Source organism: Gallinula chloropus, assembly GCF_964237585.1.
Source record: "Gallinula chloropus genome assembly, chromosome: 2".
NCBI classification, from domain to species: Eukaryota; Metazoa; Chordata; class Aves; order Gruiformes; family Rallidae; genus Gallinula; species Gallinula chloropus.
The window spans coordinates 146,813,506-146,840,612 of record NC_140086.1 but is presented as its reverse complement, the minus strand read 5'-3'; the positions used below and the strand labels follow the sequence as shown (position 1 = coordinate 146,840,612).

Here is a 27,107-nt window from a genome sequence, read left to right as displayed (position 1 = left end):
TGGGTTAATCAGGAATACTGACTGGCCGAGCCCTTACAGACATAGGAGCGACATCACATTGTCTGTACACTCTCACCTGTAGTTCTTGCAGCCTGAGTGACACTATGCAGGGTCCAGCCTGCTATTTTTGTGCTCCCAAGACTCAGCAGCCTCTGGCAGATAAAGGAGCCACACTCCCACATGCCAGCTGGGGCTGCAGCAACATCTGTGGGTGCAGTTGCCGGACAAGAGGCTTAAGCTCTTTGGAAAAGGGGCTGCAGGAGCCAGCAGAGCAGCAGGAGCTGAGATGGGTGCAGGGATGGCTGAGATGGGTGCGGATCTGCTGTACTTGCAAGCTGCCCGCACAGTCGGTGTGAAAGCACATCGGCTGCAAAGCAGGTGCCGTGGGCTCTCTGCTGGCACTGCTGGGGAGACACCAGTCAGGACATGTGTGAAACTGCAGGAGTTAGACAGAGCCAACACATTATTTCACACCACAAGAAGCACATAGCCCTACTGCGCTGCAGGGTCAGTGGCCAGATCCACCAAACCCTCCTGCCACCCAAGCCCCAAGGCAGCCAGCTCTGGAGAAAGACATGGCCACCAAAGCAAGGGCTTCTTCCTCTCCTTCTCCATGTCACTCAGTGCCAGGAGGCAGCAGGGATCAGAACTCCTCCAGTCCCTTCTTCTCGCCCCAGCCTTCATGGAAGAGCTGGGCGATGGGCTTTGTGCGTCTACATCCACAGGCGCGTGCGTCTCTAGGCATGCGTGTTTATTGCCAGCCCTCCCCGGCCCCTCTATGAGGTGTGAATTTCACCTCAGGTGAATTATTTCTCCAGGGATTACATAACAAAGTGATTGTGAAAATACCATCGTCTGTGTTATAGAAACTTAACAGAGCCCCCGGAGTCTTTAAATTAAAACATTGCACTCAAGTGCTTTTTGCCATGTATCTCCTCCTACACACGGCTCATTCTAGTCTGAAAAATAAAAAGGCAGGACAGCTTCCTACAGGCTTTCAAAGAGAAGATCCTACCCTAATTAACTGTAATCTTGTTCAGACGGCATTTTCCTTCAAGATTCAAAGACTAGCAGGGGGCTGGAGCTAGGCAGAAAAGGAGATTATTAAAACTTTAATAACATGAGCCTTTGAACCTTCCCAAATTCTTTACAATTTTCTCACATCTCTAACCCAGATGTCTACATTTAAAAACTGTGCCAACAAACATGAACTTTTTGTTTACGCTTTTATATCTTTCAATGAACAGGCTCTTTTAAAATGATAGGAAACACCATGCTTGCAGCTTGCAAAGCAGGATGACTAGGCTAAAGATTAAAAAAGAAGGATTAAAAAAAAAAAAAAAGACAAAGAGGGTTTCGTAGGCGCTGTTTCCAGAAGGTGAAGCCATTCCAGGAGGCACGGGCAATGCCTCCACAGCGCTCCAGGCGGAGTTGGAACTGGGTAAGAAATGGTTTTCCTGTTCAGTAAACAATTTTAAGAGTTCAAAAATGTTCTCATGCAGCATCAGAGCGTAGCTAAGACCTTGGGAATTTTTTTTTTTGAAAGAAAACAAAAAGAAAAAAACCACCACCCTCTCCACACGCCTGTAAAAGAGTGCTCATAGAAGTCAGCACAGGGCAACAAGGGATCCTGTGACACAGATAATTCACCAGAGTCATGGTAAGCCCTGAGACATGGTATGGGAAGTTTCGTCTCTGTAAGTTTTTTATTGCTTGTTGAGGGAGGAACAGATTCCACAGCAGAGTGAGAGAGACACATTCAGTTGCTCCAGCCCGAAGGAGGAGGGCCACAGCCCCATCCCACCGGGAAGCAATCAGACCCACCCCATCAGCAATGTTTCTGCAGAATGACTTTTGTCCAGGCTGGATCTGAGATATTTGCCTTTGTAGAGTTTAGTCAAAAGCTTCTGATACAAGGAATATAAAGCCCTTCTGTCCACATGCTCCCCAACAGCTCCAACTGCAGTTCAAGGACCAGACTCTCACTCTACCTGTAAAGTCCCAAACCTCACCTAACACTGGAAGATCTCTGCCAAGCATTATAGCAGAAGAATAAAAAGGGCAGATATCCTGGCAGGTACTGCACTCTCAGCTTTTCCGGAAGCCTGGGAGGGAAAAAGCCTTATCCTTTCTACTAGGATTGCCCTGGGATCCAGTAGCCAACAAGACAAGTTTAAGTCATCATAATCGCTCTAGCTTTTGAAACCAAGTGGCTGTTCAAACACATGTATTTGTCATGACTTGCTTCCCGACTCCACAGCCAGAGTGAGGGAACAAGCTACTCAACAGCCAGAAGTTCAAGGAAATCTCTTTGCACCATGATAGCCCTGCTGTTGGTACTACCTGCCAGTCTGGCTTCAGGTGGCCAGACTGTATCAGGCTGTAAGTCCTTCCTGCTCCTGCAGCCCTACAGTGGGATGAGCACAAATGGGCAGCCTCCAAACTGCCAACTGGTCCCTGTGCTGCTTCTGTCAGGAACACTTATTGCTTTGCCTTCCATTCCTGATTCTTGTTGTGTGATGGACAATGTTTTTTAAAGCCAGAGGTCCCTAACAAAAGGACTCCTTGGCAGAGCACGTGCCCTGCAACCACAGCTTAATGACATTTTTGGCCCAGAGAGAGCTGAAAATGGCAGAACTCCCCAAGGCTCCTGAGAACAAAGCTTTGAATGGGCTTGAAAGGACCATGTCCACTTTCAGACAAACTGTAGGGTCATATGTTTCCAGGTTGATGGTATTTAATCTTTCCTCCCTAACAATCACTTTCCGGTTGTCTCTCTAAACTTAAACAAGAAAGAGAAATGGATTCTTTTAACTGTTTCTTTCAGAATATGCCTGATAAAATATATTCACCAGTTACATGTGAAAATACCCTTTAGTGGTTTCTGTGCCAGATAAGCCAAACTCAGGTTAATTGGTGTACCTGAGCAAGATGGAAGTGGGGAAAAAAAGGCCAGAATTGTTAATTATGTCCTTTCTAATTTCTCTAAGCAGGTATTATTGGATCACACACACACCAGCAACCACCACTGCAGCAGGGCTGGGAAAAAAAAAAGCGTTGTGACTCACGTATTTTTATGTTTGGCCTGTTCTGAGTTCAAATCCCAACATGCAATGCAGTTAACTCATGGTGCCAGCTCTTATGTGGAAATACATTTGCTAAAACAGTGTCACTGCACTCACCCAGCTCCACCCAGGATTCCTGAACCCTGCAGCTCAACTCCTGGCTTTGCCATGCTGTCCCCAAATTCTCCTCCTCAAAGGAGGGATAATAGTGTTTCTCTCCTTACAACAAGTCTACAAGGATAAAGAAGTTGAAGATCCCAGTGAAGTGTTCGGTTGCCATGGTGACGGGGCTGTATACATCCCCAAGAGATGGTTCTTTCTTTCATGTGCAAGACAAAATATGTTGAGAACCTCAGAAGCACCCAGGAGGTCAGCAGGGATGAAGCAGTGCTCTGAATCTGAAGGAGGGAGAAAATACCTCTGTGCCCATGATTGGGACACCAGGCCCTGCTGCTGGCAAGGGAGGTGAAGGGCTGGGAGAGTCGCAGCAGGAGGCTTCAGCGGAAAGCAGGAGCAGAGCACTGCAGCAGCCCCTTGCAAAGCCTCTTGAGAGGCACGAGGCCACCCAAGCAGCCTGGGAGCACCCCGGGCCCTCGTCCCACAGGGGAGGAAGGATGGAGCTGGGCAACAGTTCGCAGAGAGGTGCAAGCTAAAGCACCTTTCCATGCACCCAAGCAGACAGCAGGAGCACTAACAGGTCTGAAAGTACGTGGGGTTGGGTTTGGGTTGACTGAAGGTAAGCAACTGCCCAAGAAGCATTGCTAGAAAGATGTCACTTGGCTCCTGTGGCTCTGAGGACATTGTATCTGCCTAACTGAATTCACAACTGGCAGAGAAACAAAGGGTTTTCTTTTTTCTTGCTTTTCTTTTAATGTTGCTACTGGATATTACACAACTTGGTGCTGAATTCCTTACCTCTGGCTTTCACTTTTAGCAACTCTTCCAGGCAACCTCCCAGAAAACAGAAAGCTTGTTTCTCAGATAAAATGCAGGACCCAGCCTACCCTGTTCCACAGCGTATCCCCCTTAGTGCCAGACATTGAGACAGGGGAAGGCAATCCAAGATTTATTCTGCTCTAATCAGCCCAGGCCTTGAGAATCTCCTTGTGGATTCGAGGCTGTGTTCAGTAGCTCGTTGACTGCTGGTTTAATACCAAAGCCTTTCCAACCCTGCTGCAGTAATTACCCCCATGGAGCATGAGGAATCTCGGTTATAAACTAGCTGGCATTCTTGCAACAGTATGTCTCCTGCAGGACTTCAGGACATTTTTTTTTCTGAAGTTAACCCTGTTAAATCATTCCTAAGCTGGCTTTGAAAAAAAAAAGAATAAGCCTTTGGAGTAACCCTTGCTTTTGTTTTAAATACTTCTCCCTGTAAAAGTCAGCTGATCTTTGGAGCCTTCGAACCTCCCAAAGCTACTTCAGCTAAATAATGTCTAATGTTCTGAAATGATGGCAACATTCAACAGGGAAGCTGAGGAGAGATGTTAAGAGCTGTTAGATGCTAAGTCAAAGCTTAACACAGCTTGTGCAGAGAGTATGTCCTGTTACACTCAGACAGGCAGGATACCTACGCTCAGTTTATATCAAAGAAGTTTTAATGTGCAGTAAACATTACATCAAAGCCTCGGCCAGCAGATCCAGTCTGCTGGTGCAGGTCTACCCCTGGGTAGAAATGGGACTGAGCTGTGGAACCTCTCTGCTTTAGCTGCATAAATCCAGCCTGGCTCAGAAGTGACTGTGACCCTTTTGATGACAGCCTTGAAGTAGCTGTGGAAAGGGGTGGGTGCCTGAAGGGCAAGCAGCCAAGAGACAAAAGCCATGATACTGCTGATACCCTTGTCACTCAAAGGGGAGAAGGGGTGGGTGGGGAGCACAAACCTGGATGATAATCTGAGTCCTGGAGGCAAACCCCTCCAGGTAAGCACTGAGACACACACACACACCCCACACACACACCTCCACCCCTGGCAAGCAAGAGATGGTGCCACACATATCTGTGCCTTTCTCTCTCTGCAGAAACAGAGCTCTTGGTGGAAAACACTACTTAGAAATATGCTTTGACTGAGCAACTAAAAGCTAAGCAGTGTGTCACCTCATCCCATTGCTGAATCTGGTCCCTGCATGTATAAACGACTAAGTTGGGAAAGACCCCTAAGCGCTCTGCACTGCTTTTGAGAGCTGGCAGGAGGCAGTGGGGGCTCCAGAGATGCCCATGCAGGTGGGGCTGCACAACAGAGGCTTTTACTACCAGAGACACTCCAAAGAATGAGCTGGTGATAAAATGGCTTCTTAGTTAGGCTGCTTTCAAATCCAGTCATGAGTTCAGCCATTTATGTTTTCAGATTGTTGGACAGAGAAATGGAAGCCATTCAGAACTGCTCTTTTTCATATTTCCTCATGTGAAAATATTTGTGCATTTTTCAAAACATACCAGTTAGTCACCATAATAGCAAAGTCACTAATATCAAGGCCAGGTAGTAGTATTATCTCATGGGGAGGCAACATTCTTGTCTTTCTCAATAAACTTCCTTAAACTCAGTCCCACAGTATCCTGCATGAGCACAGCCATCCCCTCTGAGTTTGGGCAGACTCTCTATGGACCTGCACGTTGTTCCCATCGGTGGACTCTCCAGAAAGCCGAGGATGGGATGAGCAACTAACAGGAGCGCTGGCACCTCTTGTGGGGCAGCCACAGGCTGAGGAGCCTCAAGGCCACTTCTTATGGACCAAATTCAGACCTGTCAGGAAGTCTGCAGGTTTTTCCAAAGCAACAGAACCTGTGAAGCTGCAGATAAGGCCTGAAAGGTGATTAAACTCTCTTTGTGGGGTGTCCTGGCAGCAGTTATCAAAGCTCTGTAGCAGGCAGCGCTGCTGAGGCTGAGTGAGGGAGATAAGTCACCAATCAGCCCAGTTAATTATCACGGCCCTGCAAGCACTTTTTGTCAAAGTCAGGAAGGTTTAATTCAACATGTCAAAACCCCCTTTTTATGTCACAGAACATCTATCCTGACCTGGAGGGATGGTAAGAAAGGGAAAGATTTTTTTTTTTCAATTTAAAACAAAACAAAAAACCGACCGACAAAACCATATGTGCAAAGCAAAATACCTTCTGTGTGAATTGAGCAGTTCCTAAGAGACATCAGGGAGCTGGGCAATCTTTAATAAGGGAATTCTTCAGAGACTGGAGCTTTGCTTTGGTTGCCGGCTGCCTCCTGGGGAGAGAAAACACTACGGAAATGAAATATGACCTTGCAAGGCTGTGGCAGAGTATTTCCAGTGCTTTCCCTTGCCGTGTGAGTCGCCCTTCTTTGTGTAAGGAGCCCCCTTTAACAGCTACCTGCATGGCAGCTCTTCCACAGGTGACACTGCTGCACTCCTCCCTGCACACACAGACCTGGAAGCTCTAACAAAGCTCCTTCCTTTTCCTCAAGATTCAGCAGCTGTAACCAAGCCGTAGTATTTGCTCAGGACATCAGAGATCCTTGAAAGTCGGAGTTTAGAGACACGGCTCTGCTTCCTTGCCCTGCTCACCCAAACCCTTCCCAGATGCTCATACATGGCATGTCCTCCCAGCAAGCACACACGGGGAGAAGGGTGTCACCCAGCAAGCCCATGACCGTGCCTCGCAGCTAACCCCAGCATGGTAGTGTGTGTGACCCTGACTGTCTTCTGCCAGGGCAGCAGGGAACTGTGGTACCCAGCCCCAGCATGGACAGAAGCCTCTGCCAGCACACCTCCCCATCCTTCCCCCTAGATGCAGTCATTTCCAACAAACTGCTTTTTTTTTTTCTTTTTTTTTGGTTAAACATGTTATCTAAAGTAATTAAAGAGGAAAGGCATTAAGGCATTCCCCAAATAAAAATATCAATGATAGCTGAGCTTCCCCACTTTAATCTGCACCCTACTGCAAGCCAAGACCCTCCTATTAGCACTGTGCTGGTGTGTGATTTCATTAAATAAATAGTTGACTGTAGAGTAATTACAATCTTCTCTGGGCTACTGGGGTTTTTTTCTGAATGTTTTAATTTCAATTTTTCATTCCTGCCTTGCTCCACCGTGGCCTGTTCATTCCCACTGGTAGATTTCCTGCCCCCTCCCCAGTGAAGGGAGGGCTAAATAATGCTCGGGTGCAATTCCTGCCCCAGTCACCTGTACTTTGGTGCAGAATGAGTAAATGTGCCTGCGATTTCGGCTTCGTTGCTGCGCAGCTGCCTCCCGTCTGGATGGCAGCACAATGATACCGTTACCTGTTTATCTGCTGGCGGTACAGGCACTGCTGGCAAGCCCCTGCCCATCGCTGTTTACACACAAGGAGTTAATATCATAGCGTTACAGTGCCCCTTGGTGAAACTATAATTAGGCAACGGTTTTCTTTTACTGCTGGTGAGCGCCCTGACAGCACAGCCACTGGGTGCTTTCCAAACTGCTACAGTTTCAGGCCCCAACCTGAAACCCTTATTTAGAGGAGGGCTTTTACTGCTGCTAATTGCTCAAGTACCACTCCGAGGCCCCCCTGGCTTACATGGGGGGGTGCTGGGGTGCAGGGCCGGACTGGGTAGGGCTGGCAAATGCCAGAGTGAGCTTCTCTGCCTGTGTGAGGGCAGGATGAGGCACCAGAGGTATAGGCAATGCTGGTGGGCTGAGCAGGCAGCGCAGGGTGCAGTGCCCCAGCGGCAGAGGTCCAGGCAGCCTGCTGGCCCCAGGAGCTGTGGACACAGAGGCTCAGCGTCCAGCAGCACCAGTGCCGATGGGTAAGGGCTGTCCGAAAGGAGGAGAAGCTGAACAGCAATGCCTTTTTTGTCAGACAAGCTATTTTAAACCATCTTCTTTGTGGGCAGCCCTTTTGGCTCTTGAATCTGTCTGAGGCAGAGGTGTAGAAAATGTTGGAGGGCAGAACATCAGAGCAGCACTCCAGGAGGACAAAGACTGTCTGTCTGTGCTGGAGTGCAGCCTTTCACCGGACTACAAGGTATACTCACACTTACTTGTCTGAGACTAAGGGTATAAACATATATCCAAGGCTTCTGTAGCTACCTCAAAGCTCCTGTTATTTAGGAATTTATTTGGGATTTTTCTTTTTTCTTCGAACACCAGGCACCCCTCCTCCTTCACAATCTCCATGCCAGCCACGGAAATCTGCATGGGCCCAGAGGCCACCAGCTCACAAGATCCCTAATAAAACAGCACTGACTGCTCCAAACTACTGTGCTGAGGGCCACTCAGATGTTAGACAGATGGGCAGAGTATAAGCTTCTAAGGAGGAGAGTTCTTGGCTAGAAGAGAGTCTGCAGTGATAGGCTGGAGGAAGCTCAAGAAAGAGCAAGGCAGGGACAGGCTGTCCCCCCTAGGACCACAGCCAGCCCTGTAGTGTCCAGGGTTGCCCAGGCTTGGTAAAGCACCTGTCCTCCTTACCAGGGCTGATGCCACCAGCTGGGCACCTAATAGCCCCTGGCCAGTGCTGGAGGTCTCTCCTGGCTGGAAAACAAGGGCTGAGAAGTTGGAGGCAAAGGGCAGACCTGAGCCCTTGAGGGGCTGGAGAGCTGCAACCCCATGGTGCTGCCCAGGGAGCCCAAAGCCCCTGTCCCACCAGTGGGACATCTGTTTCCCCATGGCCACACTGGGCACTGTATGCACTGACACAGAGCATGAGACCTTCAGCTGTGCTATAGTTTAGCTTCAGCCACAGCCTACCTTGTGGCAAGCTAATTCCCAGCTTTCAAAAGCCTGCCAGCTTGAGTCTCCTTTGAGTACTCACTCATAGAAGTGACTTACGTTTCTGGCACATGGGCAATGTGCCTGACTGTCCTGATAAAATATGTCTATGCCTTCCCATCCTCAGCCGAGACCAAAGGCATTTTCAGCGTAAGGCAGAGCAGCAGCAACTTCTGCCTAAACTAACATTTCATTTCCTTGCTACAGCTCACTTCTATTGTCATCACTTTCATGCCTCTAATTAACTTGCATCTGTTTCGTGTTTGAAGTTTATAACACTTGCCCACTTCGGCTACAGTAGTTTATAACCCAACACTAAACATATGTTTATGTTTACTGCACAATAGCTCTGAATCCTTTGACTTAGCATTGTATCAGTTCATTACACCATTAATGGAGAGCCTCTGGGAGGGGGCTGAAGCCTTTAGTGGCAATAAACTGGGGAATCATTTGGAAATGGTTGAAGAGAGGTGGCCAGTGAAGACATGCCTGGCCTAATGTCCAGAGGTGTTGAGCACTTGCCACCCACCCTGTAACCACTGGGATTTTTAGCACCTCCAAACATGAAACCACAACAGCTTTCAGCAAAACTGTTTGGTGGATCTCAAAGAAGACACTCAAATCCTGTGCCACTGTGGCTCCAGAAGCCCTCATCATGTCCTACCTATCTTTAAGCTAAGGGCCCGCTGACTCTGCATCAGGGCTAATGAGATCTTCAAAAGAGTTACACATGGCTGGGAGGGTGGGGCAGCTGTATAATGCACAACATTCTGTATGGAACATATAGCATATTGTTAAGTAATAACTAACACTGGTCATAGCTGTAAGGTAAAACCAGCTGAGGTGAATATAAAAGTCCAGTTGGCCATACAGACAAGTTTTACACTCATTAGCATCACTGGACCTACTTCTGTTTTCCACCAGACATGATAAATCACGCCAGCCTCTGGGTGAAGTAAGCACACCGCCTCCTCATAGCCTGAGCCATTAAGGTGATGCCTAGATAAATGTGTTTATTTTCCATGCAGATAACAGGATGCTCCTTAGAGCTAATAAGTATTTACTTTCTCTTGCATCGCTATTATCTGAGAGCTGTAATTAGCATAATTGATTGTTTGTGTAGTTTTCCTTCTAATTTTTTGTGTGTGCGCTACGGTTGACTGAAACTGCAATGTGCATTATGTCAATACAGGAAAAGTGATGTTTGACCTCTACCTTTATACTGTTCGGGCTGATCTTCCTACGAAATGCCCATAAGGTGTTCCTGTGACACACCACAATACTTTACACCGTACAAGGGACAACCATACATTTTCTGTCCAACAAAACTACCCGCCCTGATAATACTACCACCAAACACTTGAATTAGCTGCTCCTGCTTCTCTCATGGTTTCTTGATGGGTACAGAAAGCCAAAATCTGAGGTTCTTCCTGGGGCAAGTTTCTATCACAAAACCAAAGGGCTGGTGGCATGCAGCTCCTGTCTGGGGATGCAGAGACAAAAGGACCTTCCCTTCTACCCAAGCATTCCTCTCAAGAGGTGGTTTCACACAGGACATTTTCCACAAGCATGTGATCTCTTCCTGTCAATTAAGAATGTCACAAGAGTCTTCCCATTATTGACTATGTACAGCGAGGATTAACTAAAACCACAGCCAGCCGTGACGCATGAGGAAATGCCCACTCGTAGAGCCTGAGATGCGGCGATCCCATCAGTGGTGTCTTGCTGAAGTCAATGCCACAAAGCTGGATTGTAGGAACAGATATCTGACCAAGCATCTCCAGGGTTGCTGCTCTTCCTGTTTAGGAGCAAGCATCAGTTTATATCTGTCATCCTTTTTTTTTTTTCAGATAGCAAGAGCTACACAAATACTAGATTTACAACAATAAAGTCTGTACAGCAAATTGGCCTGGGAAGTAAAATCTTTTGCACAGCTTTTATTTTTTTTTTTTCTGGCTTCCATGCACCCACAAAGGCTGGAGCACACACTGAGAGGCATGTTGTGAAGAGCCTCTGCCTTCCAAACCGTCTCTGTGGGGCAAAGACATCCCCAGCACAAGAACCGCTGCAGAAGGATCTCAGCACCTTCAGAGTGTGGCTGGCAAGGGTGTCAGCTCCTTCAGTATCCCCCTGCAGAAAGGGTCATCGCTAACACCAGGCCAGCCATGGCATCCTCTAGCCAAGTACGATCCAACCCAAAGCCATCAGGCTTTGCTTCTCCTCTGTACCCAGCTGTGTGTGACTTATACCTGGACTGCTTCTCAGGAAGAAGCAAGCTAGAAGAGAGATGCCCAAACTTTTGCCACGTCCACCTGCATTACTTCCCAGCCTATTAGAAATCCGGAATGTGGAATAGGGAAAGAATGCTTACTTCTTTTGTTTCACTTTTCTCTCATCTTGTTGGATAGGGAACGCACAGGCTCACCCCTAATTTGGCAGAAGTTCAATTCACCTAGTCGCAAACCTTCAGAGCAGAGAAGAATCCATTAAGCTTATTGTCATTTGTCCCAGCAATGCATCGGTATATGGAAACATGAAGAAAACAAGTGTTAATTACTTTTTCCATTATCTAGTTCTCACTTGCTGCCATTTCCCATTTTCCTAGCCTGGCTTCTTTATTCTCCTTGCGTCCAGCCCATAGCAATTATCTCAATGTCTAGGAAAAAGCATTAGGCTTTAAGATCTCAAACTCCATTTTGACAAAGGCTTTGCAATCCACAGGCACTAAGAGGAGAGGATTAAACTTCCATCTGTTTGCCTTGAGGGGAGAGAGGTTTCAAACGATGTGCACTCACTAGGCAGGAAAGTCTCAGGTAAGACACATCAGCTTGGGAGCCATTCCAGTCATCAACTGGAACAGGCTCTTAAAAGCTCACTCTATACACAGCAGGCTGGAAAGATTCCTTCAGATCCCTTTCTCCAGAGAGCCTGACTGCTTCACCAGACCAGTGCTGTCTGCAGTTACAGCTTTTTGGATAGGAGTGAGGAAGTGGTCGGATCCTCCGTGCAGCTGAAGCACCACCGCAGCATGGCCCAGAGGGAGCAGAGAGACCCCACAGAGGAGTAATTCCATCCCTTAGTAAGGGTGAGCATCCCATAGCACAGCTGAGGCAGAAAGGGTGGTAGGAACATCACCGGGTCCCCTGCAACACCCCAGTCCTGGGGCCACTGTGCCCAAGGAGAAGGGGTGCAGGAGCTGCCGTGGTCTGGCCTCCGCACCACATGCTGGCACTGACCTTTCCAGGGACAGAGCTGAGTGTGGCCATGACTCATCGGCCTCCGCTTCCCCACCAGCAGCTGATGACTAATGGTATTTACTCCCATTCTTCGTGTTTTGGGGAGAACAAACATAAACAAGCTTAGCAATAATTGTTGCTATGTCTCTACTGTTTCCTCCTCTGGCCAAGTAGGGGTTTTCCCAAACACAGATAGTTTTAGAGTGGCGTTTTAAGTCTTTTTTCTAATTCTTAAGAAATAGTGTGAACCTTTCTTGGCTGGTGGGAAAAGATGGAAGGAAATTCAAAGCAGTCCTTTCTGATTTGGTGCAGAGTCTAAGGAAAAGTTTCTGTAACCTGTGTACAGAAGAGGGCTGGTCCACTCAGAGTAGCAAGCATTGTCACAACGCAAAGCAGATTGCTTCCCAGTGCCCTGGAGAAGTACCAATTGGCACTGGAAAGATGAGCTGTAAGGATGACATCTCTAAGGATATGGCCCAGAAACACAGTGCCCTTGGAAATGGGTGTCCTGGCAAGAACATGAAATATCTTGAAAGTTGGTCTGGACAACCAGCTCTTGTCCCACATCCTTGCCTGGGAAGCACTTATGTTTGTACCCTTGTGCATATGCAGGTATCATTGCACATAGACGTGATCAGTGGGAACTTGCAGCTCATGTCTGGAATAGATCTGAAAAGTCCTTGGGAAGTGAAGTCTTCTCCCTGCCTAGAGAATGTATAGACTGGCCAAAGAAAAAAAAAAAAATTACTGAAAGAGTTGTCAGGGCCTGGAACAGGCTGCCCAGGGAGGGGGTTGTGTCACCATCCCTGGATGTGTTCAAAAAAAGCGTAGATGAGGTACTTAGGGATATGGTTTAGCATAGGATGGGAATGGTTGAACCCAATGATCTTCAAAGGTCTCTTCCAACCCTGTGATTCTGTGAGAAACCAGGGAGAGGAGCAAAGGATGAGCGAGTGGTCAGCTGGACAAGGCACTCAGACAACTCAAGTTCTATTGAATATGTTGTTAATTACACAAAAGCATTACACAGTTATAGAATATCCCATACATAAATTAATTACATAATCCCAGCCTCAGACAGAAGTCTCAGATGATTCAGAAGTCTCACAAATGCATATTTTTATCTATTTTAGAATATGTAGAACCTTATGTAATAATACGCAAAGCTCATCAAGTAGGATGCTTTCCTGAGAGGAAGGAGACCTTTGGTCAAGCTTTCACTTACCCATAACCCAGAGGACAGTTCAGTGACAGTAATGGCAGTGACAGTGCCCTGGCAAGGCAACCGGACCCAGGCTGGCCCGAGAACAGGCTGACAGCCTTTGCAGCCTGCAGCTGGGTATTGACTTCCAGGTTTAAGCTCATCTCCGTGCTCTGCCTGCAAGCTGGCCTGTTTAAGGAGCTGAAATCTCGTTGCAAGAATCCTGGACATGCTGGGCAACCAGCAGCTTCTGCCGCCATGCAGCCAGCTCTGGCGATGGCTTTGCCCCTCTGCAGGAGCTCTGAGCTTTGTGGGGCAGCGCCTGCTGCAGCATCCGTGTGGCGCTGAGTGCAGCAAGGCCCAAACTCTCCCAACCCACAAACGTCACATACCTGTAACACACCATCACCAAAGACCTGTATGTAACTGAGTTGAAACCTGTACACTTCCCAGCGTTGGCTCCAGTCATCTCATCCAACCCTTATCCTGTGCAGGCAGGTGTGGGAGCTGAAGGCTGGAAGCTAACTCATCCATGTTATATTTTGGTGCCAGGATGGGCTCATTTGTTGCCTTTTCTGTTAATTTTGTGTAACATCCTGATAGCCCTCTTTACTTATTGCTTGCTTATTACTACAGCTACAGTTGTGACTATTTTCACGGGGGGAAAAAGTAGATTTTGCATGCTATGCTCTTACTTTTGTGCTGAATTTTTCCACTTTAGCCCAGACAAAGGCTCCCGGTGACCTTCTCTGTGAGGACTCTGCTGTCCTGTTCTGAGACTTAGCATTTCATGGCAATTACTCTCCAATTGCTGCTATTCAACCATACCAGCTTTTAAGCAAGCTGTTGGGAAAAACAGTAAATCTCCAAATGAAGAAAAAAAAATAGGGTTAGTGTCTAAGTCCAGGTGGACAACTTTTATTCAGAGAGGCAAATGGCTGGTTGTGGAGGAAACCAGTGGGACAAGGTGCTTAATTACAGAATCACACAATCACAGAATTACAAGGCTGGAAAAGACCTTTAAGATCATTGAGTCCAATTGTTCCTGTCTTATGCTAAACCATATCTCTAAGTACCTGATCTACCCTTTTTTTAAACACATCCAGGGAAGGTGACTCAACCCCCTCCCTGGGCAGCCTGTTCCAGGCCCTGACAACTCTTTCAGTGAATTTTTTTTTCCTAACATCTAATCTGAACCTGTGTTGGTGCAGCTTAGTGCCATTTCCCCTTGTCTTATCTCCTGTCACCTGGCTGAAGAGACCACTGCCCACCTCTCTACACCCTCCTTTCAGGTAGTTGTAGGCAGTGATAAGGTCTCCCCTCAGCCTCCTCTTCTCCAGGCTAAACATCCCCAGCTCCCTCAGCCGTTCCTCATGTGATTTGCCCTCCAGCCCCTTCACCAGCCTGGTTGCCCTTCTCTACACTCACTCAAGGACCTCAATGTCCTTCTTATGGTGAGGAGCCCAGAACTGGACACAGTACTCGAGGTACAGCCTCACCAATGCCGAGTACAGGGGCATTAACTAAAGCCTGGAAACTGTACCTGTACTTTGCATTTCTGATTCATTTTCACTGTATCACAAAGGTAGCGGATCCCTGTAATGTTGCTGATGGATGCTTCTATCAAGTGGTACTGTGGCAAAAAACCAGTGAAAGCCTGCCTGTCTGTGACTGAGCAGACAGCAGGCTGTCTGTCCTTCAGCAGCACTTTCCCCAAGAGCAGGCAACTCAGGGATCCCAATAATGGCAAGTACTTGCTTATGGATTTGTAATGAGTAATGAAACACCCTGGGAACTGTTTGCTCACAAATAGTTCCCAGAGTATTTCATGACATATAACAAATTTGTGAATTGTGCCCGAATGATCAAATATGAATCTGTAGATAGGGTGCAGGATCAGAAGAGCCCCACTGTGTCGATACGAGATTAGCCACGTTCGGTGGGCACCTGCTCGTGCTGTACTCAGTGCTGTTACGTCGGCCTCATCGTTTGCCATTTAAAAAGAGGAAATGTCATTGAATATTTGACCAGGTATTGAAGATTACAGGGCCATTATAATCTGCTTACTAAAACACTGATAGGAGACAGGCGAATGGCTCCCGCATGGGAGGAGAGTTCTGGGAGTACAAAGAACTCCCGGGGCCCTCGGGCAGTGACTGCACTGGCTCCAGCTCACATGCAGCCCCAAGGTGGAGCAGACTGTTTTTCTCATGCCGTGTACATAACACTCCACCCAAGCCTCCCTGTGTAAACAGAAAATAAAGTCAAATTATGCCAGTAAAGAGTGGATTACACTGGTCACTGGGAGTGCTTGTGTATGTTCAGCCGTAATCTATGATAAGGTGCTTGCCATAAAATGCCTCCTGGGGGCAGCGCTGCGGGAAGCTGCAAGATGCCACCAGAACCACCAGCATTTCGCTTCACTTGTGGGGACAGCCAGGGAGGGACAAAGGTCAGAGCCCCTCGGGTCTGCAGGATTCCCTGGGGCCAATGTGGGGGTCCCTCTCCCTTGCAGGAGAAACACAGGAGCCTTGATTGCCACCAACAGATATAGAGGGACGAAGTTCGTTTCAGAGAGGCAAAGGGTAACAACCTTTCTACAGACAGAACTGTCCCACCGCAGGGCACAGCAGTAACCGGGACACAGGTAACAGCGCTCGCTCACAGCAGACAGCGCTTACAGAACCCCACAAAAAGCTGCTGCAAAGTGCTAGCCTAGAAATGCAGTTAGAAACTTAATGTGTTGCTTTAGGATGTTTTTATGAACAAAAACTTGCGGCAGGTTGCATCGGTGTTATGATAAATAAAAAAAGTCTGAGCATGTCCCAAACTTGGGGCATCTTACAGAAGAGTCTGTCATCCGTTGCTGCAGGAAAGAAAGTGTTGTCAGCTGCTGACATAAAAGCAACACAAAAACTCACTTCCAAAAGGGTCTGTTTTAAACTTTTCATTGAAGAAAAGGCAGTCGCTGGCACTTGGACCTGTCCCATCCCAAGGTGAGGCTCCTCAGCAGAGGCCAGCTTCACTCGCCCACCTGGAGTCCACCACCTGGGACCACGGTCCCACCCTCCTTCTCTCCCGCTGGTGAGCAGACGTGTGGAATTGGGTTTGAAGAAATATACTCGTGGCTGTCCTTTACAGTCCCCCTAGGGAAAAAAAAAATCAAATAAGGGAAAGGTTATTGCAGACTGATAACAGCCAGGGAGGCTGGGCACCGTACCTGTTGCCAGGGAGAGTTTGCTTCAGCATGGGCAGGGCCCCCTGTGCCTCCGGCCCACAGGGAGAGGTCAGGGAAAGGCATCCAGGGGAGGGAGAGAGCAGGAGAGGAGCATTGCTGCTAGATGAGGAGCTGAGGAGAGATTGCAACCAGCCAGGCTGGGGGCCCACTTGGTCAGGGAGTGAGATTTGAGGAGGGGGTTTTGCGGGAAAAAACCATTGCACACATTCACGTAATTAAATTGTCGACGTGCGTGTGTGTGCAGGAGGTGAATTATGGCCAAACACACAGATTTGGGAGCTGGGCAGGTTTTGAGAGCTGGTCTTTCTGCAGGCTTAGAAATCACCCCTCCCAGAGCCTGCTGTGCTCCCCCACCCCACCAATGAGCCCACTGCGATTACAGGTGCCCAGCAGAGAGCTCAGCAACCACAGTGACAAAACACACACACAGATACAGACAGACAGACAGAGACACCCCCCCCCCCCCCCCCCCACACACACACACACACACACCAGACGGGAGTGAATTATGCACATCTTTAAGTATTTGCAGGATAGAAGCCTTAGTTCACTGGGTTAAAATACCAGAACAATATAAACCACCTCTGCCTCTGGAACCCACTGCACTTCATAAAAGTCCTAGGGACCCTGCTGGAGCTAAGCCATTGTTGATAGCCATAAAAAATTGGTTAATAAATCTTCTTCCACTGATGAAACAGCTACTTCACAGCCAGAACTAAACAAATTGAGCATTTCAAAGCAACCTGCTTGACACAAAGCCCTGATTTGCACACCAATACAAGCATCCCCACTGCCCAGCCCGGGCAGGACCCTGAGCCCACACTGTTCATCCCTCTCCTCCATCACAGCCAAGTGCCAGGAGGCGATTTATTGCACCAGTTTTCCTCCCCAGTGAGAGGAAGGGAATTTGCCTCTGCAACCCACAGGCTGTGAAACAATCCCAAAAGCAGAGACCAGGCCATGGCGTACAGCAGCCAGGCTGTCTCACTGCACGGGCACAGCCCAGTGGATGGTACCCCACCATCCCGAGCCTCTGTCGCAGACAGACACTAAAAGCTCATCAGGGTGTAGTTTTACCTTTTTTGTTGTCGCCCTCCTTTTAAAATTGAGAATGTATTTAACTGAAAGGCAAGTGCTTGTTTCCCTGCTGCTCCATGGACGCTATTCTGACAGTTTAATGGGTGAAAAAGCAATTGAAGAGTCAACCCTCGGTTTTTAAAAAGCTGTCTCCGTCAGTGTTTACTTCTTAAACACAGCTGATGATAGCCAAGGTGAAGGAAATAATGCACCTCACGAGCTTTTCCCCACTGCACCGCTGGTGATCTTATAATGGTGTGGTAACTAGAAAGAGAAGAGTAACCTTCCAGTTTTATTTAAAAGCTTCTTAAAAAAGACAGTTTCACCCTGAACTCATACCAGCACCCCTTTTTAAGAAGTCAGGGTTGACCTGTTCACTTTGCTCCTACCTAAAGGGAAGAGAGAGCGGGACTGAGCTGTGGGACAGGGCCTGCTACCAAGCAGACATGTTCAGTGCAAAGCTGCATCTAAATACTAATGTTTCAACAGAACTCTCTGCTTAGCTGGATGTCGTGTTTCCCTAGAGAGTCACACCAGGGAAGAAAAAGCACTTTTTAGGGCCCTTTCAGCAAATGGATGACTTGAAAGCAGTGATGAGCAAATCCTAAATTTTTCAAAGCCATTTGATTTGGGGCTCAGATTTCCCAATAACTTGTTTGGATTTGGGTTTGCAAGACAGGTGTTTGGCATTTTTAACTCCCCGCTCCCTTCAGGAGACATCAAACCGAGCATTAAACTCCTACGGTCTGGAAAGTTCAAGTCAAGGTGGTTTTTGTTTTGCTTTTCCCCCTGAAGGTCAGTTCAGGATTGAATCCTTTTGTCAAGGTTGGCTGGAGAGCAGGCGGCTCTGTGAAGCTGCAGGCGCTGTGGCTCCCTCCTGGCTTCCTTCCCTTACAGTTTGCTTCACTTCAGGATTCACCACCCTCCCGGGATTATAAAGGCTGCAGACAAGGGTTAAAGGTGAAACAAAGAAAACGAGGTTGGTTGTTTATTTAGAGGGAGCCAGAATTCATAATGCTGGAGACACGAGGCCCCTCCCCAGAGATAACAGCCCTTTTACAGCACCTCTCCACATCTTCCTTTTTTTTTTTTCCCCAGAAATAAAATACAATGACAGATCCTAAATACCATTTCCCCGAGTAATTCCTAGCACCAAAACAAGGAAGAGGTTTTTTTCCTGCAACGTGACCAGCCACTGGAACAAAACAAACGCGATTCCATTGATCTCCATGTAGGCTGGAAAACGAAATAAAGACAACTTTGCCTCCTTCAGAGACATTATTCTTTTATTCATTCAACTCGTGCCTTATTACAGAGGTCTTCTTTTGACCACAGATCTTTTTTTTTCCTTGGGAGATAATCTTCTTATCCTCCTCCTTTTCACTGAGAAGGCCAAACTTTTCCTTTCATTTACTTGCCGTGGAACCCCACTGACCAGGAGCTAACAGGCACGTCCCATCTCACATGGGCAGGCTGGGGAAATATTTTCTCGGCTTGTGCGTTGTTTTAAAGGTCAGAACAGCAGCGAGGGATGGCAAGGATGCATCTGTTACACCTAAGGAAAAGCCTTGCTCTTTCCCCAGCTTTTTCTGTGTGCTTGCCCCACAGGGCAGCATCCGCTTGCAATGAGATAGCTGGATTTACAGCAGAGCGAGGGGTTGTACAACAAAAGCAGGATTCCAGGGTCCTGATAAGAGAAGGTAAGCTGTCCTGCGACCAGAGCCTGGCCAGTCACCCGACCACTAATCCGGGGTGAATCTGCTGGCGTCAGTGGCTTTACGCTAAACACACACTGGGGTGAAAAATGAGAGTCGCGGCTCAGCGCGGGCAGCCCCGCTCCAGCACTCTGCTACCAGAAGTGGCTGCTTACTTTCAAGCTCTCCGCACAGGCTGTAATCGCCCAAGATTGAAACCAGATTTACAAGCTCTTTAGAGGAGGAGAAGTTTGTGATTTCCAAAGCAGACACATTTGGTATTTCAGAAAAAGGTCAAGCCCCCTGTGGAGTAAGGGGGTTTTAATAGAATCAGTTCAGCAGGAGTTAAGAGGAGACATACCAACTCAGCGGCTCGCAAAGCCAGGAGAAGCAGAGACAGAAGAAAAGCCACAAGCATTATTATTTTGAGGAAAGAATCAGGGAAAGAGAGAGGCACAGGGGACTCTAAATTACATCTTGGACGTTTGACTTCATTTATTCCGAACCAAGAGACTTTCTCGGTTAGAAATAGAGGGGGTTGTCCTTGCACTCCAGGGCTTGCAGTGGTTTCAAAGAAAGGAGCGTTTGTTATTGTCTGCAGGGGAAATCTGAGAGTGCGCGGCGCAACGACAAATCCAGGCGCCCAAATTAAACGCAGTTTAAAAGCATAGCCGCTGCTGACCGCCTCACCTCTCCGGCCAGGCTCTGCAACTATTAGTGTTTGCTCCCGAGCTCACCAGGCCACACACAGGGGTGGCTCGGGACAGCTGCCTTCCACACCAGTGCAGCACCCAGGAAGCCCATGATCATCACTAAGGCCCCTCTTTGTCACTGGAACACATACAGGTTTTCAAGTCATGCGACGGACAGCTGGCATGACAGGTCCGCAGGCACCACAAGCAGCCACTACAGTTGCTACTTAAGCAGATACTTACTACAGATACCTACAGCCACTACAGATGCTACGGATGCAGATGGCTGCCGCTTGCCCTGACACCCTTCCGTTGCCAGCCCTGCAGTTTCAGTGAAAGGTTTGGGGCTTGTTCCATAACGTGCATAGCTATTGCCAGACAGACACCAGAGCTCCTAACACAGTTTCCTGAATATATAGGCTTTAAGATAAATTTGAAATCCAGATTTCATCCTTAGAAAACTCACAGCCTAGAAATTTCCAGGCTATGTCAGCTACTGCACTTAAACTACAGGTACAACACCAGGTAAAAAGCAGAAAGGCCTCAGGAGACGGCAGCTGCTAACCCGAGCAGCATCCTGAGTGACTCCTGTGGCCCCACTCCCAGGGCTGCAGGGGAAGGCAAACAATCTCTTTTCTTCTTTAAAACATCTCCGCAGCAAGGGGCCAATTAGAGCATCCTGCTCTTACTAGCCTTTTAATGGCACAGCATAAATAGGCCCTCATGTATTCAAATCAGCAGCAAATGAGTGGTGAAGGTCACAGGATTCTCCAGTGACTATACAATGCACTCCCTTGGATTTATGGAGAAAGCACTTGAAAGGTTTAGCCACCAGCTTGTCTCATCATCCTAACTACTGGTGCAGCTATGTCTGACAAGACACTATTTCAGGTTTGTCTCTTTCAGCACCAAGTTCCCAGTCAGTCATCCCCAACAATAATACACTTGGCAGAGTGAGCAACTGCCCAAGACTTGCAGATCAGTGCAAAGGAAGGGCAGAGCTCTTGGAGGAAAGCAGCACTTTCAAAGGTCAGTCAGACAACCACAGGCCAAATTCCAGCAGCAGTTGCAGCCACATAATTCCTTAAACTTCAGCAGCATCAAATGCTGCTTTTCAGGCACTTTAAGGAAGAAGCACCAGCAACTGGAAGCACACAGATCAAGCTCTTCCTTCTAAACTGCACTTTAATGTTTCAAACACAGGCATGGTGGGACTTTAGTATTCCCAAAGCTCTCACAGCACTGAGCCAGTCTGAGGGTTTAACTGTATGGGGAAGTTTGCAATATCAATACATCTGCACAAACAAGTTACCAACATCTCCAACAAGCCTACCACATAGTCTAAGTGTACTTTTCAAGGACACCCACTTGTGAGTTAGAGGGGCAGTCTTGCCTTATTTACATCCCTTTGCATTCAGGCTGCATATCCCAAAGCAGTCTACCATAATACTCACCATACACAACTCAAGCACTGCTGCAAGGCTCCTGTCACCCTGTTTGTGCCATCCTCTTTCACTAGCAGCAGCAGCTCAAATAGCTTTAGAAAAACTTCTGGCTGTATAACACACAGATGAATACCATGTCCTGCAGCAGCATTTTTGACCACTTTCACCACAATGCAGCATCTGCCTTCAGCAAGTCTGTTTTAATTACTGCAGAGTCTGATAAACCAAGGTAAATAAATACACTAAGTTCTCTTGGATAATCCAGAGTTTTTGGTTGTGTTTAAATGACTATGATCAAGTGAACTAGATGAAGGAGTAAGAAACAGCTAAGCATACAAGCACTGACAAAGAAAAGCCACCTATGCATTAGCACAAAGGAGTAGCCAGAGGTTAGTGTGACTACACTGTTGATTCTACAGTCCCACACAGAAGTAGCAGGTTGCAATACTGAGTTGTACTATAAAACAGCAATATAGATGTTTTCCACTGTGCCCAGAGGGATTACCAGCAAAAAAACCCCATACCTCATACAGAGCAGGCCTTCTAGTTTTAGGATTCCTCCCCAAAAGTTGGGAGGAAAAGAGATCACAGAAACCAAGAATGAGACAAGGGAGTAAAAACAGCTATAAAGAATTAGGAGCCACTTTCCAGTGTGTTTTGCATAGAGAGGAAGCATTCCATTAAGAGAGGAAGAAATGGTTATCAGGCAAAGCTGCAGAGGAGTTCAGTCAGGTAGTGAGCAAAATGCATCAGCCAAGAACTGAGGATGTGGGTTCACTGCTACTTGAAGTATTAAACAATAAAGCTGCCACCTTTATTCTGGACTAACTGCCTCAGTTCCATCACTGATTAGGAAAACATTCTGTTCTCAGACTCCAATTGTTACACACAGCATTACCATATATGCCTCCCTGATCTGTTTCCTGCCACCCCCAAAACAACTGTTTTCCAAAACAAACAGTCACAAACAAGTTTCAGACAAAATATATATATTTAAAAAAAAATCTTTACAATAAGTCAGGAAACATAGGAGCTTGCATACAGTTTATTATAATAACTCAGTTCTCAGCTCCCTACAGTTCGGGTAACCCTGGTGACAGTGTTTACAACTTCTAATTTTTGCTTTCATAACTTTAAAGCAAACAATACATTTGAGTGTATTTTACTCTGTGCAAATAAGACAACTTTTGGAATCCTTCAGAAGAAATATCCAAGATTCTGTTTGCAGAGGTCCTTTGTTTCTCAAAGATGATTTATGACAGTTTTTGTTTTAAGATAAAGTGCTCCTGTCCAGCAGAACCCAAAGGCCTTCAAGAGTTCAGAGAGTAAGTTTAGCTCAGATTAAAAAATAATTGGTCATACAAATTCCAGCTTCCCATGTCCGCTGTACATTCCCCAGTGGACTAGTGAAAGAATTTTATCATTGCTGAGGTCTGAATGTCTCATTTTATCACAGGTCATGCAGCAGTTCTCGTGACCAGTCACAGGCACCATGCATTCCAAGTCCAATTTTGCCACCTGCCCTTTTTTTGAATGATGTCCATGAAAACTATAGTGCAAACGGGACAGCATTTGCTGCCGTTGATCCTGCAGTCTCTTGTTTTCACTCCTGAGCATCCGCAAAGCCAGCATGATGAGGAGCACCAAGATTAGCCCACCGGCTATAGGAACAGCAATCACAGCTGCCCTGAACCATAACTCTTTTGAAGAGGTCAATTCCTGCACCTTGGTGATGAGATTCCTGCTGCTGTCATGTTGATATCTGCTCCCTTGTCCTGCAAAGGGGAAAGATGTGTGAAGTTTATTTTAGTATCAAGAACTTTTTTATATACAAGCAATTCTCTTAAACACCACACTGACAAGTTTAAGGAGCCATAGCTACACACACTGCAGTACCTACAGAAAATACTCCCATGAAATGAAAAATTAGTTTCTGAGGCTGTTTAACATGGAATTTATTACTCTGCTATCCGATTTAACTGGGAATGCCACTGCCAGCTTCAATTTGGCAAGACAGACCTCTCAATATTCATAGACAGAAAGCTACTCATTTGAGATGCTTTCCTGCATCTGTTCACCTGCTTCTTTCTCTCTCTGGTGTCTCTACTTACATTAACAACTAAATCAATACCAGACATAGAACATCTCATCTGTCACCAGCCAGATGGCCAAAAAAGATTTCACTGAAGCTTCCATGCCCTACCTGAAGTCTCACCCCTGGAAGGAGACAAAACATCATGTAGTCCTCTGTAATTGCACATATCTTCATGACAGCATTGCAATGTGGACATGGTGGTGGTGCCAGAGTGGTTTTGTGCTTGTTTAGCTTGGCAGATATCAGCTGTGCTTGCAATAGAGTCCAAGCAGCCATGAGTAAGTGGGGAATGTGTATTCTGAGGATCAAGCAGTCTGGAGAAGCAGGCGCTAAGCTCAGATTTGCACATATAGCCGGTCGCAACACAGTGTGCAGCATCACAATAGCATCTGATTTCACCTAAAAAATAAAAATTGAGCAAGAAAGTTAAGAACTCAATCCTTTAAAGACACCTTGCTAGGTAATCTATCAGCCATAAGCAACACACACCCAAACTCCCTGCCAGTTTCAGGATACTCCTCTAGACAGCAAATCCATGACAGCAGGGGCTGTTTCCTTCCCACTGTACAGTGCCTACCTCACCCTAACCTTAATCCCTGCAAATGCCTTGGGGCACTTGCTTTTCATTACTACTACTACAGTCCTTTGAATTCAAGCAAGAACTTTTTTTTTTTTCACTGAAACAGGGATTGGGGAAGGGTGAGGAAGGTCACAGTCGCTTCCCTGTCATATGTCATGTTGTTCCCCCCGCAGCTTAATAACAAGACCACTTATAGGTACTTCCACTCCCTGTCATATTAGACCCCATTCAAAACAACATCCCAGTTTTAAGAGCAATGCACCCCTTCAGTCCTAAGGAAGCCACAGCTATGTTTTAAACCATAAGGACAGACCAGCCTTCCATTTTTATAAAGGCAGAACTTCTTTTAACTGGGCATAAGCACACAGCAAAAATACTAGGCTCAAGCATTCATGCAACAAATGAAAAAAGAATCGGAACTGCTGAATTGTTTATTACCTCTCAATGCTGTGCCAAAATTTAAAAGGTTTAACTAGCACCTTATAAAGCTATTAGCTAGAACCATTACCGTCTAAGTCTCCCAGTCAAGAAGGTTTTTACTGTGCGAAACTGGGCAACTATTTGCGATTTCTCCAGAAAGAGAAGAATTCTTTTAGGTAGCCATTCATGCAAAAAGGTGTTTTTATCAGTATTATAAAACTGAAACTCTGCAGTTTGTAATTAATCTGTTTGCCAGAGTCAACGTCTCTGCTCAAATGTAAAGTTATTAAAGAGGGTAAAATTGTGAGGCTAACCCCCTCCACACACCCTACCCCCTCCCTAATTCTGCATGCAATCCAACATGCGGTCAAGAGGGGAAACACTTAGACTGAAAATCCTTTACCAGCTCTATGAAAAATCTCTCAGGAAACCTCAAAAATTTCTGAAGGAAGCGATAAAAAAGTTCCCTTCATAAAACTCTTCATTTTGTGCTCTTCAAACTGCTCTGGTACGAATTATATGCGTCCTGTGCTGTAGGGAAAACTTACTCTTTCTAGGCAAGTTGCAATTCAAACATAATTCAATGTGCCATCAATCTAAGATGTAAGAGGAAGCCAGATTTTTGAAGTCATCCTTCTAAGAGCAGACTTAAAACTGCTTCTAACGTGCCCGGGGTACTTGCCATCACAGCAGCACAAAGGCTTTCAAAGTCAACCGAATTGTCAGATGCCCTCCTTCTACCCTCTGCGCTCCAAAAATTCCTCCCACCCCATACCTAAAAAGTATTCTGAAAAACATTAAAAGTCATCCCAAGCAAGCGAGCTTTCCCTCCTCAGCCTACCTTAATACTTTCCCCGAAATGCTACTGCGGGCTCCAAGCCTTGAAGTTCCCGCTGCTGTAAAGAGCTCTGCTTAATAGAAGCCAAATGATGGAGTGTCTCACTGTCTCCAGTCCAATTCCCTCGGTCTTTTAGACCAAGTAACCCAATTTTTCATGAATTCACACACACTGTCATCCAGCGTGCTATGGAAAAAAAGACTCAAATCATTTTCTAAGCATTTTATGTGAGGTCTTCCCCCTAGATTCTCTGAAAAAAAATAATTCTCACGATTTTCTCACTGTGTGAGAGTTAAAAATAAGATGCAAGCAAGGAACAACCACCAGAGCTGACAGTCCTTCCACGAACCTCAGCACAGCATGGGAAGAAAGTGAAACAATACACATGTTTCCACTCTGTTTATACAATCCCACTTAAAAATCCCCATTTTATTGACTTAAGACAATCTTATAAACAAAATCTGACAGACCAGTCATCAGGTTAATTCAACGGCTTTTATAATTAAAGCCACGTTTCCAGTGAAACAGAATGGACTTTGTATTACAGTATTAAAACTGTATTTCTGTCAATTCATAAAGTTTCTTCCTGCGCTATGCAAAAGGCCAGGAAGGGTATTTAGTATTTTGAAACAGCGAACAATGCCCTTCTGTTCCCTCCTCTTTCTTGTTACTGTATGTAGCTATTAAAGAAAAATGTCTGCTTTTAGTCAAGATGGCTACAGGAGAGACTGCAGGCTTCTCTTAAAGCTTTTGAAGTCAACAGCAGCCAGAAGTCTGTGATCCCCTAATTATATCATTATCGGGCACATAGTTTCAGTATCTGCGACTTCACATCACTCAGTCACTCCCTGTTCTGCCCGCTTTGATGGGGCCAGCGGGCTCCCCCCTGCACGCTGCAAGGGCTGTTATTTAGGGTTAATTACAGCCTTCCTTCCAAAATAAATAAATGCCGTCGCACATCACCACCGCGCTAACTGATCCCTTCGCCGCCTGCCCGCAGCACGGCGGTTACAGGCAGCCAGAGGGTCGCCGCTGCCCCGGGAGGGCGCTCCGCGGGCGGCCGGCCGGCCCCCAGCCCCGCGGCGGGCGGCTGACAGGGCAGGGTGCGGCCGCCCCCCGGCGCCGACGGCTCGCCTGGGGCCGGGCCGCCGCTCCCGCTCGGGCGCCCGCGGGTCCCCGCGCCCGGACTGACCGACACCGGCGGCCAGGTGGGAAGGGAGGGACGGGACGGCCGCCCGCCGCCGCTCGCCAACAAAGGCTCGGCGAGGAGCTCCCGGGACGGCGCCGGTCCACTCCCGCCGGCCGCGGCACCGACGCCGCCCGAACAGCTCCCCCGGGTCCGGCTGCCCCCAGGATGCCCGCGCCCTCCGACCCTCGGGGGCGCCGCTCCCTCAGACCCCGCGTCCCCTCGGGTTCCCCTGGCCCCAGGTCGCCCGCACCGGCCTCACCTCTGGTGAGCAAGACGGCCATGGCGCACAGCTCCAGTTGCAGCCAGATGAAGATGTAGCTGGAATGGCGATCCATTTACCCGCCCGCCCGACCGGCGGCACGGCACCCCTCGCCACAGCCCGCAGCGCAGGCACGGCCGAGCCGCCGCCCGCCCCTGCCCCGCCGGAGCGCCGAGGAGCCGCTCGCCAGCCAGCAGAGCCGTTGCGCGGCCACCGCTGCGGCGGGCAGGGGGCACGGCCGCGGCTCTCCGCCTTTCCCTCCTTCCCCCGCCGCGGCGGCGGCAGAGGCCCCGTCCCCAGGCGGCGGAAGAGCAGCCGCGACCACAGAGAGACGGAGGCACAACAGGCACTACCTCACTGACA

The 27,107-nt window shown here is 47.6% G+C and overlaps 1 protein-coding gene across 1 annotated transcript; it reads right to left on the bottom strand.

The window, feature by feature from the left end:
* Positions 1-22,341: 22,341 nt before the first annotated feature.
* On the bottom strand, positions 22,342-26,885 carry BAMBI (BMP and activin membrane bound inhibitor). Its single transcript, XM_084280343.1, has 3 exons — positions 26,745-26,885; positions 23,567-23,857; positions 22,342-23,138 (listed from the first exon to the last, which is right to left on the bottom strand). Exons 1-3 carry the CDS (start codon positions 26,818-26,820, stop codon positions 22,720-22,722), a joined length of 786 nt encoding a protein of 261 aa, XP_084136469.1. The 5' UTR covers positions 26,821-26,885; the 3' UTR covers positions 22,342-22,719.
* Positions 26,886-27,107: the final 222 nt, after the last annotated feature.

Coding starts and splice junctions, on each gene's coding strand:
- BAMBI (XM_084280343.1), bottom strand. CDS start 26,820: ATGGATCGCCATTCCAGCTACATCTTCATCTGGCTGCAACTGGAGCTG. Junction 23,858..26,744: donor GGCCGTCTTGCTCACCAGAG/GTGAGGCCGGTG, acceptor TTTATTTTTTAG/GTGAAATCAGATGCTATTGT. Junction 23,139..23,566: donor TTCCAGGGGTGAGACTTCAG/GTAGGGCATGGA, acceptor TCCCCTTTGCAG/GACAAGGGAGCAGATATCAA.